General features: G+C 42.5%; 2 protein-coding genes across 6 annotated transcripts in view; one reads left to right on the plus strand and one right to left on the minus strand.

Moving 5' to 3' along the window:
• Positions 1-14,408, minus strand: part of PTCD3 (pentatricopeptide repeat domain 3) — a 30,514-nt gene extending 16,106 nt beyond the window's left edge. For 3 of the 4 annotated variants that reach the window (XM_067704482.1, XM_067704481.1, XM_067704484.1), the window contains exons 1-7: positions 14,255-14,408; positions 12,396-12,448; positions 12,250-12,286; positions 8,030-8,075; positions 2,820-2,888; positions 2,221-2,325; positions 541-664 (exon numbers count right to left, since the gene is read on the minus strand). In XM_067704482.1, the coding sequence (XP_067560583.1) occupies positions 541-664; positions 2,221-2,325; positions 2,820-2,888; positions 8,030-8,075; positions 12,250-12,286; positions 12,396-12,448; positions 14,255-14,358 (538 nt within the window). In that variant the 5' untranslated portion in view covers positions 14,359-14,408. The remainder of the gene's footprint in view (positions 1-540; positions 665-2,220; positions 2,326-2,819; positions 2,889-8,029; positions 8,076-12,249; positions 12,287-12,395; positions 12,449-14,254) is intronic. The other variant, XM_067704483.1, reaches the window with a different exon arrangement.
• A 303-nt stretch (positions 14,409-14,711) lies between these two features.
• Positions 14,712-17,730, plus strand: part of POLR1A (RNA polymerase I subunit A) — a 76,674-nt gene continuing 73,655 nt past the window's right edge. For both annotated transcript variants that reach the window (XM_067704485.1, XM_067704486.1), the window contains exon 1: positions 14,712-14,903. In XM_067704485.1, the coding sequence (XP_067560586.1) occupies positions 14,827-14,903 (77 nt within the window). In that variant the 5' untranslated portion in view covers positions 14,712-14,826. The remainder of the gene's footprint in view (positions 14,904-17,730) is intronic.

Below are 17,730 nucleotides of genomic sequence, written 5' to 3' on the forward strand. Positions count from 1 at the left end.
CTTACAAGCCCTGGCACCTACATCTACACCCCGGGAGGTTCATCCAGATCAAATTCAGAGCCGCAGGATTTGACAGAAGTGACTTCTTCGAGGCCACAGTGCTAACTGGTGCCAGAACCTATCCAAACCTCTGATCCCGCAGCTTAGCGCTCTTTCCTTTTTAAGTATTTTTTTGCCTGCTTTATGCCTTCCAAACATACTTAAAGAATATAGGAAATGTGAATAGAGTATGTACACACCTGATGTTAAAAACAGAAGCTAAGGAAGAACGGCTGTATAATTTGTCTGCCTCTGATACAGCACAAGAGGACAAGATACTAACAAAGTTGCAACTCTACCCCACCCACGGTTTTAAAATGATGCTCAAGCAGAACAAGAAATATGACTTATTAAACTATAAAGAACACAAACACAGCCACTGAGCAGAGGAAGTAGCACAGCACTTGTAACTTCTACTCGTAACTTATCTGGATCACATACGTAACTGTGGCCCACTGCCAAGCCCATGTTCCCAGAGAGGCTGCAAATGAACTTCGTCACCTGCTTGCAAGAGCTGATCGAACATGTCCACAGAAGCTTTGACTTTTCTGAGCTTGATTCGTTCCTGCAGAGCAGCCTCACTTATATCTTCAATCTGAGGTTCAAAGTACTCAGGCATAAAACACTAGGAAAACAAGATGGCTAAAGTTACTGCAAACAAGGCAATGTCAAAGGTAACCGGGTAGGACAAAATTTTGATCACCAACACACCAAAATAAAACTTCACTGCTCCGATTCATGCTTCATGTACCAGATACTATATTTTTAACAAGAATACCTCTGTAGGGAATATAACTTATTTCAAAAAACCTCTCCAGTCTCCAAAACAAGATTACTTAGCGATCTCCTAGCTTGGGGCGGAGAATTTAAAAGCACCCAAACATAAATATTTAATCCATATCTGAAGAATCTAATTTCCAACCAAACTTCCCAATTTCAAGGTGAACTTATTTTCCCCTTGCTAAAACCATCCTTCCTACTTTCCTCCCAATCTTGGTTAAAAGTGCCACAGGACACCCAGTTTGCAAAGACAGAAACCTTTCATCCTTGATACTTCTTTTACTCTAAACGTTTAGTACTACCAAGGTATGCTGATTTTACCTCACTCACCAATTTACCCAAATATTTATTGAAGGCCTACTACTCGATGCCAGGCACTAAGCTAGACACTGGGGATAAACAGACGGAAGTCATTCTCTACCCTCAAGATGCTCACAATCTAACAGAGAAAGCAAATAAGGAATAATTATGATACAGCGTGAATGATAAATGATGTAAGAGGTCTCAGAGGTATGCGAATGCTGCCCGCCATGGGGGCAGGGGATCCACGGACAGCTTTAAGCAGAAGTGAGCTAAACGTAGAAGAGTAACTGTTAAGTCAGAAACTTAACGGGGAAAGGATAGCCAACAAATGATCATTCCACTGCTGCCACTGTCTTAGTTCAGGATTCTAATATTTTTATGGACACAATCACACTGACTACCTAATTTGTCCCCAAGAGTCGCTGCTTGAGAAGCACAAGAGGGTGTGTCTGAGTGTGTGTGTGTGTGAGTGCTTCGGAAAGTAGGGAGATGTGAGAGGGAGCAGTTTTAGACATAATGAGTCTGAGTTACTATTTCCACTAATAAACTCAGGAGGGCAGAGCCCATGTTTCGCGCACCACTGTATGACACGCTAAGCACAAGGCCTAACACACAGCAGGCCCTGCACACTCCTCATGACTACAGAACAGAGGTAGCTGGAAATGCAATCTGGACTTCAAAGTAGAGATACCTAGGCCAGATATACAAGAATGCCAAACGGAGTATAAGGGTCACTGAAGCAGGAAGATTCTGAACAGAAAAAAGAGAAAGTGCCTGAGCATGGAACCCTAAGAAAAAGACACCAAGGCTTAAGGAGTAGATAGAAAAGCTAATGAGGGAAACGAAAAAGGAACAGTCACAGAGGTAAAGATCTAAGAGTCTGGTGTCACAGAAACCAAATGGGGAAAAAAAATGGAGAGCAAATACATATAGTTTAATAAAGGTTAGTATTGTAAGCAAAGATAACCATAAACATTAAAAGACTTTTCACCCAAATACTGTAGGCATTCAAATAGCTACTTAAATATGAGCCATAAAAACTTAGTTTAAGTTACAATTACATAGTATTATCTGAAAAGTCCAATTACCTCTCCTTACCGGTATATGAGGTTCAGCTATGTCTTTCTGAAAATATTTGGGATACGAATTAATAATAAACTTTGCTGCATTCTCCCCGGACTTCTTTGCCAACAAAAATGAATGCTATATAAAGAAAAAGATTTAGATATAAATTGATATAACCTCTAATTTAAACTCAAGAGATCAAAGTCACACCCTCAGCAAAAATTATTCTGCCCCCCTTAAAAAAAAAAAGAATACAGATACACAGAATCCCAATTAGAAGTTAAACTACATAATTATTACTTATCTACCTCTGCTGAGTGTGACGTAATTTCAGGTCACATCTTATATACAGCTTGAGGTATATAAAAGCAAAGTGCTTAAACCGAGTGGATTGCTCTATAGTGGGAAAGAGCCCTAAGTACTAAAAACCCAAACCAAATACCCTCTCCACAGGCAACCTCTAAAACTTTTTAATAAAAGTAGTAAAAGATTCAGAAAATCTACCAATTTATCTATCAGCATCTGTAAACTTTTCAAAAGTTTTTACAACTAAGCCAAGTTATACATGTACTCTTGTACCCAAACCAACAAGATAAAACATAATACTAGAAAAGTTTCATAAAAATACTCACAGATTCCATAGAGGATGTTGGTATGAGATAAGGATCATCTTGAAATGCGTAAGGGGCAGCTGTAGCATCCTGTGGAGAAGACACAGAAGTCTCTTTAACTAGATTTTTATTAAGAGGACCTTGCAGGTTTTGGTGATGACTAAAAACTCTGTAAAGTAAGTTTAAACTATACATGTATCACAGAAGCAGAAATATGTATGTTTGCAGACACTAATACCTACACTGTACCCGTGGCTCTGTAGAGTTGTTTGTGATTATGCACAACTTAAAGCAAACAATGGCTCAAACCCCCATGACTGCTTTTTAATTGAAGGCTGCTATCACCAGGGACAATTGCTGTTTTAAACTGAAGGTCAAGAGCTTCTGAATTAACTAGCCTGGGCACCAGCTTCCTGCACTAAGGTTTCCTGCAAATGGAGGAGAGTAGTTACTGGGCCCTCTCTGGAGGCAGGAACTGCAGCTTCTCCCCCGTCCTGTTGCCCAAGGTTCTATACTTCCAGGTAGAACCCTGAGCAAAATTAACTCTCCGGCACCACTAGAGGCTCACTTAGAACAGCCCTCAAGTTACTTCTTCTGGCCTTCTCCTATCCCTTGCAGCCCCCTTCCCTGGGCCTTCTGGCAACTCTGTTCCACAGGAAAATCTCAACTTGCATCCTGAATCTCTTCTGTCCCCCTGATGCCTTGTCTTACTGACCTGGATTCTCCAGGGGAAAGCCTCCCTGCGGCTCTCACCGGAAGGACGCTCATACCTAGGGCGCGGAGGCAGTACTCTTTGGGGTCCTCGCTTCCTGATGCCTGATGCTGTATTCCCTTTATACTCATTTGAGCCTCCTTTCATCTGGTTATACCACTCTCTACCAACATGTGGTGGGTATGTAATGGCAACGCAGAGGAAGCAGTTCTAGGGCAGTTGCCCTGGACTATTACTCCCCGATTACCAACTGCTGCTTGGCTCTGTCCTGTCCACCATCCTCATCAAATACCTGTTTGGGGCCCCTAGTTCTGTGACATGCTGGACTTCCCTTACTAGACTTACTCTTCCTATTTGTTTCCTACATTTTCCTCCCTCAATGATTTCCAAGCCCTTCATGGTTTCTGAGAAACAACTTCTCTACTCTGGGCCTGTAGCTCAGATGCCTCACACTAAATTTATCCTCAACTGAACTTCCCTGACAGAGCTCCTTCTCCCTCCTATCTTCTCTGTCTCAGTGAATGGTACCAAGCACTCTGCAAGCCAAGCCAAAGATCCTCTCCTACTACTTCCACTCAACTAACCTGTCACCAGCTGTGGTCAACTAGAGCTCCTTAACATCCCCTACCTACTCCACCGTCCCTTATCCCCACTGCCACTGCCTTAGTTCAGTACCTTCCTTATTCATTCATTCCATATTTACTGAGCACCTCGAATGTGCCAGGCATTATTCTAGCTACCAAGGAGACAATAAAATCTTATCCCCCACAGAGCTCACAATTTAGTAGGGAAAAAAATCTCCAAACAACAAAAATAAATAAAACATATAATAATTTTAAAGGCAATAACTGCTATGAGAAAGAAAGGAAGGGAGGGAGGGAGGGAGGGAAAACGAACTATCAGAGAAAAGAACCATACATTTATTTATTAATTCTTTTTTTTTTTCTTTTTTTTGTGGTACGCAGGCCTCTCACTGTTGCGGCCTCTCCCATTGTGGAGCACAGGCTCCGGATGCGCAGGTTCAGCGGCCATGGCTCACGGGCCCAGCCGCTCCGCGGCATGAACCCGCGTCCCCTGCATCGGCAGGCGGACTCTCAACCACTGCGCCACCAAGGAAGCCCTAATTCTTTTTTTAAATTAATTAATTTATTTATTTTTGGCTGTGCTGGGTCTTCGTTGCTGCGCACAGGCTTTCTCTAGTTGTGGTGAGCAGGAGTTACTCTTAGTTGTGGTGCACGGGCCTCTCATTGCTGTGGCTTCTCTTGGTGCGGAGCACAGACTCTAGGCGCATGGGCTTCAGTAGTTGTGGCACACGGGCTCAGTAGTTGTGGCTTGCAGGCTCTAGAGCGCAGGCTCAGTAGTTGTGGCACACGGGCTTAGCTGCTCTACGGCATGTGGGATCTTCCCGGACCAGGGCTCGAACCCATGTCCCCTGCATTGTCAGGTGGATTCTTAACCACTGTGCCACCAGAAGTCCCCGAAACATACAATTTTAAATGGTGTGGTTGAGGAAGGCCTCAATGAAAAGGCTTAAAGAGATGAAGGAGGAAATTATGTGGATATCTCAGGGAAAAATACTCCAGGCAGAATAAACAGCAAACATTAAAGCCCTGAGGCAGACCCAGGCCTACTAAGAAACTGAGAATTAGCCAGGAGGCCACGTAGAGCAGAGCCATCAAGGAAGACGGCAGGAGATGTGGCAGCGGGGGTGGCGGATGGACACGCAAGGCCTCAGAGGCCCTCGGATGGGCTTCAGCTTTTATTTGAATTATAACAAATGAGAAGCCATTCTATGATAAATGAGAAGACAAATGAACTCTGAGTAGAAGAGGGATGTGATTCAACACTGTAGCAGGTCACTACGGCTGCTTAATTGAGAACAGTCTGTAGGGGGCAGAGGAGGTGAAGAGGACAGAGACTGTTGTGATTAATCCAAGATGGTAAGAGATGATGGTGGCCTGGATGACCAAGGTGATCACGGTGATGACAAGCGCTCAGGATTTGGATGCTGTGCAGGAAGAAAAGTTACCAGGCTTGAAACTGCTATTCTTAGAAAGGCCTGCTTACAAGGCCTGGTGGGCATCTGGGAACTTGGATTTTGGAGGGTTCCCACCATTCCCAGTACTGATCTAAACTGTACTATGTGGTTTATGCTAAACTCCTGCTTTCCTTCTGGGAGTGTGGAATTCTGGTATGTGCCAGACATAGACTCTGGGCACTGAGTCTCTAAAGAGCTTTCCTGGTAGACTTTCCCACGTGTTGTCAACTCTGCTGGAGGAATTACGTGAGTCCTTTGTGACTGCACTGGGAAAACTCTTGGAAGCTTTCTCCTGGTCTCCTTTGGACTTTACCCCACGTGCCTTCTTCTTTTACTGATTTTGCTTTGTGTCCTTTCGTTGTAATAAAACATAGCTGTAGGACCATATGCTGAGTCCTGTGAATCCTCCTAGCAAACCACTGAACCTTGGCGTGGTCTTTGGGACTCCGTACACAAATATTTTGATGGAAGAAACAGGATTTACTGAAGTGCAGCACATGAAAAAGAGGAGCACCTAGAAGCATGGAGCTGCCATTAATGAGATGGCGAAGAATGTGTGAGTTTTAGAGAGAAAGGGGCTGGGCTTTGGACATGTTAAGATCATTATTGTACCTTTGAGAGAAAAGGTTTCTCGTATCCACATTGCTGTCTTTCCTAAATTTTTTTTTTTTCCTTTTTGCGGTACGCGGGCCTCTCACCGCTGTGGCCACTCCTGTTGCAGAGCACAGGCTCTGGACGCGCAGGCTCAGCGGCCACGGCTCACGGGCGCAGCCGCTCCGCGGCATGTGGGATCTTCCCGGACTGGGGCACGAACCTGTGTCCCCTGCATCGGCAGGCGGACTCTTAACCACTGTGCCACCAGGGAATCCCCCTAAAATTTGAATGATTATGTCACACCACTGCTTAAAGTCTTTCAGTGGACTTGAATAAAAATCAGAAGACCCTAGCATAGCATTCATGCTCTTGCCTCACCTCTCATTGCTCTACCCCACAAATTCTTGCTTCCCCCATACAACCTACTCATTCTATGCCTTTGTGCCTCTGCTCCTGGTGCTGCCTCTGCTAGGAATGCTCTTCCCACTATCCTGGCTTCTCATCTCCCAAGCATCGATCCGATACCAGCTCTTCTGAAGTCCTTTCCCAGTCTGGGTTATGCACCCTCTCCTCAGGGCTCCTTCAGCCTCCCTCTCTAGAAACCATGCAAGGACTCTGTCTTAATTCCACAACCAGCACAGCGCCTGGTAAGCACAGTTAAGGGCAGAATGTGTGGTTACTGAATGAATGAATGACTATCCCTTGGATTTTAAGTGCCCAAACAGACAAGTCAGACAACTCCACACATAATTCTGTAACTTCTTTGACCTGAAAGGGCCCTGGGCCATTCTCATTAAAAAACTGAGAACAGTCTCAGAGGCCTATTTCAAGAGTTTACATTTCAGGTGCCTATTTATGGATAAGTGAGCTGGAAATCTCAATGTCTTGCTAGTGTGGAGATGCAGTATTTAAAAACCCGTCCTCAGATACTGCTAGGGTCTATCAGTGCATATTTGGCCTGACAGCCTGTAAGTTTAGCATCTACAATAGAAGAAAAATTCTGGAAATCTGTGATAACGGTCTCAGGGAGGGTCAGAATCCACACAGACATTGCAGCAAAAAGAAAGGACTTAATTACTTTAGATATTTCCCCCACAGCTGAAACTGAAAGTACAGTTTGCAGCTAATGAAAAATACAATCAATCAGAAAGTTCCATTTCTAAGGCATTAACCAGGGTTTCAGTTTATCTATCAAGACTACAGACTCTATTCTTGAACTGTCAAGAGAGCAAATTACTCACAAATAAATCACCAAGATAGCTGGAGCAATAAGGAAATAGCTAGCACTTACCGAGCATGTCCTTTGTGTTAGGCACTGTCCAAAACCCTTTCACGTGTACTAACTTATTTAATTCTCACCCAAACCTCAAGGTTTGGTGCTATAATTAAATCCCCATTTTATAGATAAGGAAACAGAAGCATCAAGAGAAAAGGTCACTTTGTGATAAAGATGAAACAAAACATTTGGCTCCAGGACCCAGATTCTTAATCACTGAATTACTTCCAGCATGGTGGGTACACTGTTCCCAAAGTTGGTCTACAGATCACTTGCATTAGAGTATCACACCCAAACCATTCCCCAGGAACATGCATTTCAACAAGCTCTTCAGGAGGTTAAGTTTAAAAATCACTGGCATAGTATAAAAACACTGAATTTGGAGAAAAAAGACATGGTACTAAGTCAGGGTTTTAATATCCTAAGTAGCCCTGGGCCAATCACTTTAAAAGCTTTAGTTTTCTCATTTGTCACATGAAGGGACTGAACTAGATATTTCTAATAAGAAACTCTCTAGATCTACAACAGTTTAATTGTGAATCATGCAGAGATATGAACATAACAGTTATTATTAGCTGAGTTAGATACAAAAACCTAAAATTCCTACTTACCCTGTGTACCGTGGATGCAAGTGCCTGAAGAACAGCCACTTTATCCCTAAGAATGAGAATCACAAGTTAACCCTCTGAGGGCTTTTCACACTCACAAAGCGAACAAGTGATCCTACTCTCAGAATGGACTGGCCAACAACAAAGTTCAGGTCTCAAATAAAGCCAGTTCTGATCTCTCAAGATCACTAGAACAATAAGTTAGAAAATGAGAAAACTGTTTAGTTCTCTTGCCCAAAGGTGGTTAGTACACGTTCCATGCTACGCTCTCTGGCCTGGTCCCTATAACCATCACCCAGGGCTAGCAATTTTCACCCTCATCTCATCAAACTCTCTAACCTGAATCTTTCCTCCTCCTACCCAGTTTCCTATGCATTCTTACTGTAGCTTTCTGTAATATTCTTGCCTTTATTATCCAAACTGGTGGCTCTTAATGCAGCTATATATAAGAATAAATCACAAGCCGCACTCTGGACTGTTGAATCAGGACCCCCAGGTTCTATGGAGAACTGTCACATTCATTCTTACTGAATTCCCAGATGATTCGAGTTTGGAACCTCTCAACTATATAACCTTTATAAGAAGTTCAGGCCAGCCACCCACTATGACTATGGGTAGAGACATTCACTAACTACTGAAAAGAGGTTTCACTGGAAAAATTGACAAACAAAATAATTTGGTTTCAAATGTATTTTTACTTGTGTTAGATTTTGTGTTTCATTTCAAAAAGGGAAATAAGAATAAACTTAATAAACCAAATGTATTTTTTAAATAAAGTTTAAACATACACTCATAATTTAAGTCATTTGAAAAAAAAGAAAACACGTAGGAAATTTTATACTATGTCAAGACTAATTCCCTGACATACACAACATCTACTGGATTTTCTAAAATCACACTTACGTAATCTCAGTGAGAGAAAGATATTCTTTCATCTCTCAGTATTCCCTAACTAAATGCTACGTTAGCATATTTAAGTCGTATCAAGTGAGTACATCTTTACAACATATTGAACAAATGTAAGTGAAAAAATTATGAACATTCAGATCACTCACTAAAAATAACCTCAATGAATACATTATACTTAAAAAAAAAAAAACTAGACTATTATATCTGGTGTCATTTTGCGACCCCCTCCTCCTCTACTGTAAGTTTGGTGTTTATAATTCCAGAACTTTAAAGGGTACTTTTACACACATACCACCATAAAACTAAATCGAAAACATATACCATCATTCTGGATACGTGCTTCCATAAGTTTGACTGTATTATCCATGCTACGATGTGTAAATCTAATTAATTCCTTAAATGTTATATAGTATAATAACTGCTTTTTATTATCCCCTTACATATGGGCATTTGGGCTATTTCAATTTCTTATTATTCCCAAGTTGTAAAGAACACTGTCATCCATGTCTCTCTGGGCGTATTTGCAGGGGTTCCTCCAGAATGGCTAACCGATAAGGTGTGCACATTTTAGGTCGTGGTTCTGCCCACTTTCCCTTCAAAGTGTTGTTCCACTGACTGCCCAAGCAACAACCATATCTGAGCAACCATTTCTCCACATCCTCTTCTGGCCAATCTGGTAAGTTTTAACATCCATTCCTTTAATGAGCCCAGTTACCTATGCACCGATCATAATTGGGCTCCCTGCCCTCTCTACAGTAACTACACCATCCAGATTAGCATGCTCAGAATACTCTATCCTGTCACATTCCTATATGAAAACTCACAGTGACTCTCTACAATTTGTTAGTCTTCTATGGCATCTGTGATTTGGGAAAGATACCTTAAAAGCATCTTAAGAGCCTTAAAAGATGCTTCATCTCTCAAATAAGGCAACAGGAATTTGTAGTCTTTTATGGCTTCTTCTAGGTCTAAAAGCACAAATTCCTGAGCCTGGAAAGCAGAGGCTATCAGAGAGCCTCTATCAATCGCTTTGTCTATAAAGGGACAGACAGTAAGTATTTTCGGCTTTATGGGCCGTGAGGACTGTTGCAACTACCCAGCTCTGCCTTTGGAGCATAAAAGTAGGCACAGATAGTAAGTTAACAAATGAGTGAGGCTGTGTTCCAAAAAAAAATTTAACTGACACTGAAATCTGAATTTCACATAATTTTCACATGTCATGAAATAGTCTTCTTCTTTCAACTATAAAAAATGTAAAAACCATTCTTACCTCATGGGCTGTAAATAAATAGGCCTCAGTTTGCTCTCTACCAACTACCTTATTTCTCCTATTCTAATAGAGCATTTTTCACAGGCCTGCCTGCATGGTCTCCTACTACCACCAGACAGATCATGATCATGTCCCACCCTACCTTACTGTTTCTGTATCTGTGGGGCTTATAGTTTAGGGTTTATAAGAATTACCTGCAGGAATATGTATTTTAAACAAAATTCCCTGGTGATTCTGATGCCAACAAAATCATCTGACCCATTTTAAGGTACAGCTAAACTATGTTTTCAATAAAACTCACCTTGATTACTGCAATACAACCACTCTTCGTTCCATCATATCCTGTGTAGCCCCTAGTCATGTGTAAACAGTTATGTACACATGTAAAGTGGGTGTAAGACATAAAGTATAAAATATGCACACAACTCAACTAGACTTTAGTCCACCTGAACATATCCTCAATACACTCCCTCTCTTGTATTCCCTGTGGTACCTTTGTCAGGGATAGAGGCACAATGAGTTGGTAAAGTGCACTGGGCTGGAATGTCATTCAAGAAATGCCTCATTCACGATATGTATATTCCTACTCTTATCTTGGTTCTGATTCTCAGTCCAGGGAAGACAAAAATGACCCTGAATATAACCATATAATAAAATACTACGTAATCATTCAAAATTTATAACAGAGTATAGAACGGTACATCTAACAAATCAACTCTGCTAAACTAAATGTATACGTACAACTTCAAATGTTACATTCCAGAACTTTAAAATAATAGGTATCACCTATTGAGATCTGATTCTGTGGCAGGAACTGTTCAAATGCTCATTTAATCCTAAGGCAGGTACTGTATTACCCACATTCTACTATGGCACAGACAGATTAGGTAACTTGTCTCTGAGTACAGTGATTGTTGGTAATTTTATTTCCTTTCTGCATGTTCAATTTATCCCACTGAACAATAACCATTAGTTACCTTGCTAATTAATGGCAATAACCATTAATTACTTTAGTAATTTAAGTTTTTTTTAAGTGAGCCTGAATATTCAGGTCATACTCAAAAAACACCTGGCTTTTTGAAGGATCTTTTTTTTTTTTTTTTTGCTGTACGCGGGCCTCTCACTGTTGTGGCCTCTCCCGTTGCGGAGCACAGGCTCCGGACGCACAGGCTCAGCGGCCGTGGCTCACGGGCCCAGCCGCTCTGCGGCATGTGGGATCTTCCCGGACCGGGGCACGAACCCGTGTCCCCTGCATCGGCAGGTGGACTCTCAACCACTGCGCCACCAGGGAAGCCCTGAAGGATCTTTAAATGCATTCAATAATATCATTACTACACAAACTTTTGTAAGTTTTAGTTCTTATATATTCAACAAATGTTTACTATATAAGGCAATTTGTTCAAGGATCTATCAAGTGAGTTAAAAAAGCTAAATTTTGCAGTGTGCACCATTTGTTTCATCTTACCTCAGTAAAGACCATAAAAATAATTTTTTTTTTTTTTTGCGGTACGCGGGCCTCTCACCGCCGTGGCCCCTCCCGTTGCGGAGCACAGGCTCCGGACACGCAGGCTCAGCGGCCATGGCTCACGGGCCCAGCCGCTCTGCGGCATGTGGGATCCTCCCGGACCGGGGCACGAACCCGTGTCCCCTGCATCAGCAGGCAGACTCTCAACCACTGCGCCACCAGGGAAGCCCCCCATAAAGATAATATTTTTTTTAATCTCCCAATAACGTGAAAACTTCCTTAAAAAAAAAAAAATTACTCTAATAATGATGCTCATAATTGACCATCACTACGTAAACACTAACCCAAATTTAGTTCAGGTCTTTTAACTCTTAAGTAAATCTCATTCCCCACTCACACACTACTCTCTACCTTCCTCTTCTATGTTCTTTCAGACCCCTAAGCTTTTCTCTCCTCAATGGTTCCCTCCCCAAGAATGCTCTCCCATTGCTATTCCCACCACTAGCTTCTTACCTAACAATGTTTTGCTCATAATAAGCACTTAACCACTTGCTGAATGAACACTGATGGAATACTCACCAAGTTTTCTTTTTTGGAATGACCACTTCTTCAGTCCCTTAATGTGAAAAATAAAACAAAGTGAATCAGTTTCCTAATACTACTACTATAAATAAGTATAATGCATTAATATAAAAATTGAGTTACTTCAATATATTTTTATATACCTGTTGCACCAGCTCCTTCAACCTCTGGGACGGCTGCACTTCCAGAATAAAATCTACAAAAAAATAAAAGCCCTAAAGCTAATACACATTAATGAACTTCCCAGCTCACCTCCACTTATGTGAAACTCAGCCAAAATTTTCCAATTATCACGGATCAAACCAACTGGATAATTCATGTCAACGTATGCTGAGAAGACGTGGTCTCAATGGCAAGTTCAAAATGATTACAAAATATGTACCAGATATCGACATCATATTGCCAAAAAAATTTTAAATCAGGCCATCTCATTAAATAAAATCAGGGGAAAAAAGGAAAAATTTAGTAGCACTTGAACATTTGAGCAGCTTCTGAAATATAAGGAACTTTCACCTTTTGAGAACCCAAAACACTGAGGCTAAAAGGGATGATGTAATGAGCTCCTGATTTTACATGGATGATGCCCTGATGACAATAAAAGATTATCCCACTTAAAGCAATTTTGACAAATTATGAAACTAAGATCACCACAGCCTTTCATTGCACTTCCTTCAACAATCAGGAATGTACCAAATGTACGTGTCCTAATTTAAACTTGGAACAATTTATATTATTTTTTTAACCCAAAATATAGAATCACTGACCCATGAATGAGTTTTAAAACGTTCTGATCATGCTAAAAAATAGAGTCAATATACCACACAGATAATGTACACTACCTTGTAAGTATTTCCTTCCTAAATAGCATTGGTACCATTCAGAAAATTGTCAAGATGTGATTAAATGAAGAATTACTTCCTCTACTAGTATCTGGTCTCGGGCATCATCTTAAAACAATACCTCTCTGCTACGGATCAACTTCAGAAAGGGATCAATTCTTTCAAATCATGCTGTTTCTCGTGACATGTATGTCACATACACCACTCTTGTCTTGTGGGTGAAGACTGAGGGAGAGATGCTGCTGCCAAATCAAAGGAAATGGGTAGAAAAACAACAACACTGGGCACCACCGGGAAAAGGACTGGGATTGAACAGCAGCATTAAGGCTCCTGCACTACCAGGTGGAGCGTCTTCTCTTTTGTGAGGACTGAGGAGGGAAGATGTTACATATAAAATGTATATTGTAAATTACACACCTCACTTATTACTCACAATTTTCTGATGGCTACTACTAGCTCCAGTTTACACATAAGGGAATTTGTCTACTATCACTTCACAAAGGAAATGGCAAACATCGAATCCAAAATTAGGCTATTCCCAAATTTTCACAACAAATTCCCACCTCATACTTCCACAACGCCAGTTTGTACCTAGTGAAAAAAACTACACAAATGACACATGCGCCAAGTTTTAACAATCACAGCAATCCTATCCAGATTGTGTTCAGATCTTTTAGACTTTCTTGTTTTTATAAACACCTGTATAATTTCTTTGGCCAAACATCCCCACAACACCCAGCATACGGTGGAACTCGTAAACTGCCTTTAACTTGGGAAAACCTGATTTTCTCCCCTTTCTCCCGGTGGGTGAAAACGGGTAAGGGCGGATACAATTTTTCTTTTAAAACTTGGGGAGGCGTTGCCAATACCCACACTTACTAGAACGCAAGATCCACAACAGTAGGATCCTGAATCTTGCCAAGAATTCTAACCCTGGGGTAGGCGAGCCCCAGCAATAAATATCCCCCTAACCAGCGCGTTTGGAGCCCTTCTTCAAGTACGCGGACTCCGCGTGCCAGCTTCTCGGGGCACGCAGCCGCGAGCGCACGCGCGCGCCTTCCACTCCACCGTACCTAGTTCCCCAGCTCTCCGGGGGTAAAGGGGATACATATGGCCCAGGTGATCCTGGGGTCTTTCTCATGGATTCTCCAAGCTTCTCTTACCTGCTACTGGGGGCCCGTCCGCAGAGACCTGCCCGTCGACCCGTCAGCGGTAGGCAAAGCCCGCGGCGGACCCTCAACCACCGAGCCGAATGTACGGCCGCCATCTTTGGCGTCTTCGCATAGCACACGGGGAAAGCATGCCCTCCACCTAAGGCTGTGGGGGAGGGGGGAGGGGGCGTGGAATAGCTCGGCTATTGGCTGAGACGGAACAAGACGAAAGCAATCATAACATAGGAGGTTACAGTCCCATGGTTTGAAAGATTTTGCTTCGGAAGTTAAAGGCTCAGTACACCTCATTTGCCTCAAAGATATTTCTTAAAATATTATTTTAATGTCTTATATGTATTCGATTATTTTCAAAATAAAAGGGCGAGTGAGAGTCGTGAAATTATTTCCTTCCCCCCCTAGATCGGAAATGTTATCGTCCACGTAAATCTTCCCGCGAGCCTTTCTCGCGCGCGCAAGCGCATTTTAAATCACATGGTGGCTGCGGGCCGGAGGTAGCGTTAGAAATATACCCGTGGTGACTGGAATTTCTCTCCGGGTGTCAGAGCTCGGAACTGACCTGGAGGATGTTGGGCTCAAAGAACATGCCCTGGCGGCGGCTGCAGGGCATTTCTTTCGGGATGTATTCGGCCGAAGAGCTCAAGTAAGGAGTTGGTGGGAAGCGTGCAGAGCTTCTTGGGGTCGGGGCCACAAACTACCGTTCCCAGAAGGTCTGGCGCCCAATTTCTCCTCAGAGTCCATGGCTGTCTGGCGCATGGCCTGCTGGGACCCGTAGTTCCGGGAACGTCCCTGGCTAGTGAGCACTGCCTAGAACCCAGTGGGGCTAGGGAAGAGTTTGCCCTTGGGAAGGTGGGGGTACCCAGATTGCGGCGTTATCATCCGCCAGTCTCCTCGTTAATTAGCCTGCGTTTGTGTAGTTACTATAATGTCTCTGACGTGGTTTATTAAGCTCATGGTTAGTCTCCTCTTGTCTATAAAATGATGATCGTTCGAGACTCAATTCATGCGACAACTTCTCCTTGCTAGGACCGCTTATATTCTCTGCCTAATTACTAAATCAAAGCGGCCCTCTTCAGTCCTCATTTTGATCACCGTAGCATTTGGCAGTCTTTCTCTTTTCCAGCACCTTATTTATTGTTTTCAGGTTCTTTTATTTCTGTGACAAGTACTACTTCTTTCTTCCCTTTATCAACCCACAGACATTTATCCATCATCCAGTTTTTGCCAGGCACTAAGCTAAGCATTCAGGACACATTGGTGAACAAGGTCCTTGCATTCGTGGTTAATATTCGAATTCGTCTCAGGCTCCTTAGCTGATTCCTCTTTTACTTAAATATTGCTGTTCCTTGAGATTCTATTCTGGTCATACATGCTGCTTTTCTTGTCCTAAATGTCCTCCCTAGACAATTTCACCACTTTCCTGAGTGATACTCTCAAAATTTAAATCTCCAGACCAATTTTCGTTTCCTGATTCTTCAGACTCATTGTTTTCAGCTGCTTTTTGGACATCTCTATTTGAATTTCACACCGAGTTCTTAAACTCCTATACCAAAAACTCAACAACTACTTCCCCTAAAGGGAGAGGGAACTTGCCCCTCCAAAGTGGTGTACCTAGACTAGTGCAAGATGGTCAATATTTTGTGACAGGACAAATATTCTATATCTGTTTCACCTGACATCTCATTTACTTATTGGGCTCTTACTGTGTGTCACTTACATGTCTATTCGTTCTATAATCTCCTTTCAACACTACTGTTACTGTCTTAGATCATACCCTCATCTCTTGTTTGAATTGTCTTTTTCTTCCGCCTCCCCTGCACTTACACCAGTCCAGTGCATGCTCTACATTGCTGTTAAAATTATTCTTCCAAAGTGCAGATGTGATCATGCTACTCTCACCCTTAAAACCCTCCAGAGGCTTTCCATTTCCCAAAGGTAAATGATAGTTTCTTAGCTTAGCCTACAAGTTTACCCATGAGCAGGCCAATGCTGATTTTTGCTAAAGCATCATCCCTTCGCCAGCCCTACTAAACCACTTGCACATTCCATAAAGTGCCATGAGGTTTCAACGTCTGGGCCTTACCTCAAGCTATTTCCTCTGCGTGCATTGTCCTCTCTGCCAGAGGGATCTGCTTCTCTGCTCTTGCCCCCAACCCCCAGCAGACACCTGGAGAGCATCTCTCCCCCTCTTAAGGCTCAGCTCAACCTCCCTCATTTTCTGAGGTCTTTCCACACCTAGTACAGCTGTCTATTATGGTGCCTCAGTTCCTTTTTTGTTTATATTTCCGCCTCTCTCCACTAGCCTTGAGCTTCCTCATTCCTTTCTTTTATCCTCAACTCTGGTCGAATGACTGGATGAATAAACTGAGCTACAACGGTATGCTGGCCCAGAAATGTCAATTATACCATCACTAGCCATACATCCTATTTCATCCAAAAGCAAAAGAATTGAATTTTTACAGGTTAATTGTGGAGTTTTTAGACAGGGAAGTGCATAAGCAAGTTTATACCCATTACTAGCATTGTAGACCTATTTGAGTCTGGGGTTGGCAAATATCAATCATTATGCTGCCTTTTATTGTGTTAAGTTCTAGTAGCTTCCTAGGTCACTTGGAGTAAAAGCCAAGTCCTTAAAATGCCTTGGAAAGGTCATTCTGGCCCTTGCTACTTCTCTGAACTTACCTCTGTACTCACCCTGGCCTCCTTGCTGTTCCCGGAGCACCATAGTCACACATCCACCTCAGGGCCTTTGCACTCCCTGCTTCTTTCTCCTGTAAAGGTGACCGCATGGCTCACTCCCCCATCTCCTTCAGGCTTTTGTTCAGTATAACCTTCTCAATAGGGGTTCCCCCAGCCACTGGCCCACTCTATTGTCCTTCCCCTTTTCTGCTTTACTTTCTTCATAGAATGTTCTGCCATCCAATAGACTGTGTGCTTATTTATCTTGGCTTTTGTCTGCCTGCCTTCAATAGGATGTAAGGCCCATGAGCACAGGGATTCTGATCTGTTTTTCCAGCATCTAAAGGTGTGTCTGGCACATAATAAGCACTCAGTAGATATTTGTTAAGTGCACTCACGGGTGGATGGGAGCTATCTGTTCAGTGCTTGGTACTACCAGTCCTTATGCAACCATTCGTGTTGGTGTCTGCAGTTACAGGAGAGGAAATTACTGTCCAGCAAATAAAATGACTCTCTAGGAGGCAGCAAAGGTCATCCTCAAACCCAAGTTTGCTAGTCTTAAACTCTTTTCTCTCCAGTGGACTCCTTGCTCTTCCCATTGCATCCCATTCCTGCAATGATCAGAGGAGTTTTCTCCTCCTCCCCAGCTAGAGAGAGGAACTTTGCTCCTTACCACACAGAAAGACTTAGGATGAAGATAAAAAAAAAAAAAAATACATTCAGTTTTGGATGTGAGCTATTTGTGTTGCCTTGACAAGCACAGGACACAGTTCTTCTGCCAGTTGACACAG

This window comes from Pseudorca crassidens, chromosome 14 (assembly GCF_039906515.1).
Source record: "Pseudorca crassidens isolate mPseCra1 chromosome 14, mPseCra1.hap1, whole genome shotgun sequence".
Lineage (NCBI taxonomy): Eukaryota > Metazoa > Chordata > Mammalia > Artiodactyla > Delphinidae > Pseudorca > Pseudorca crassidens.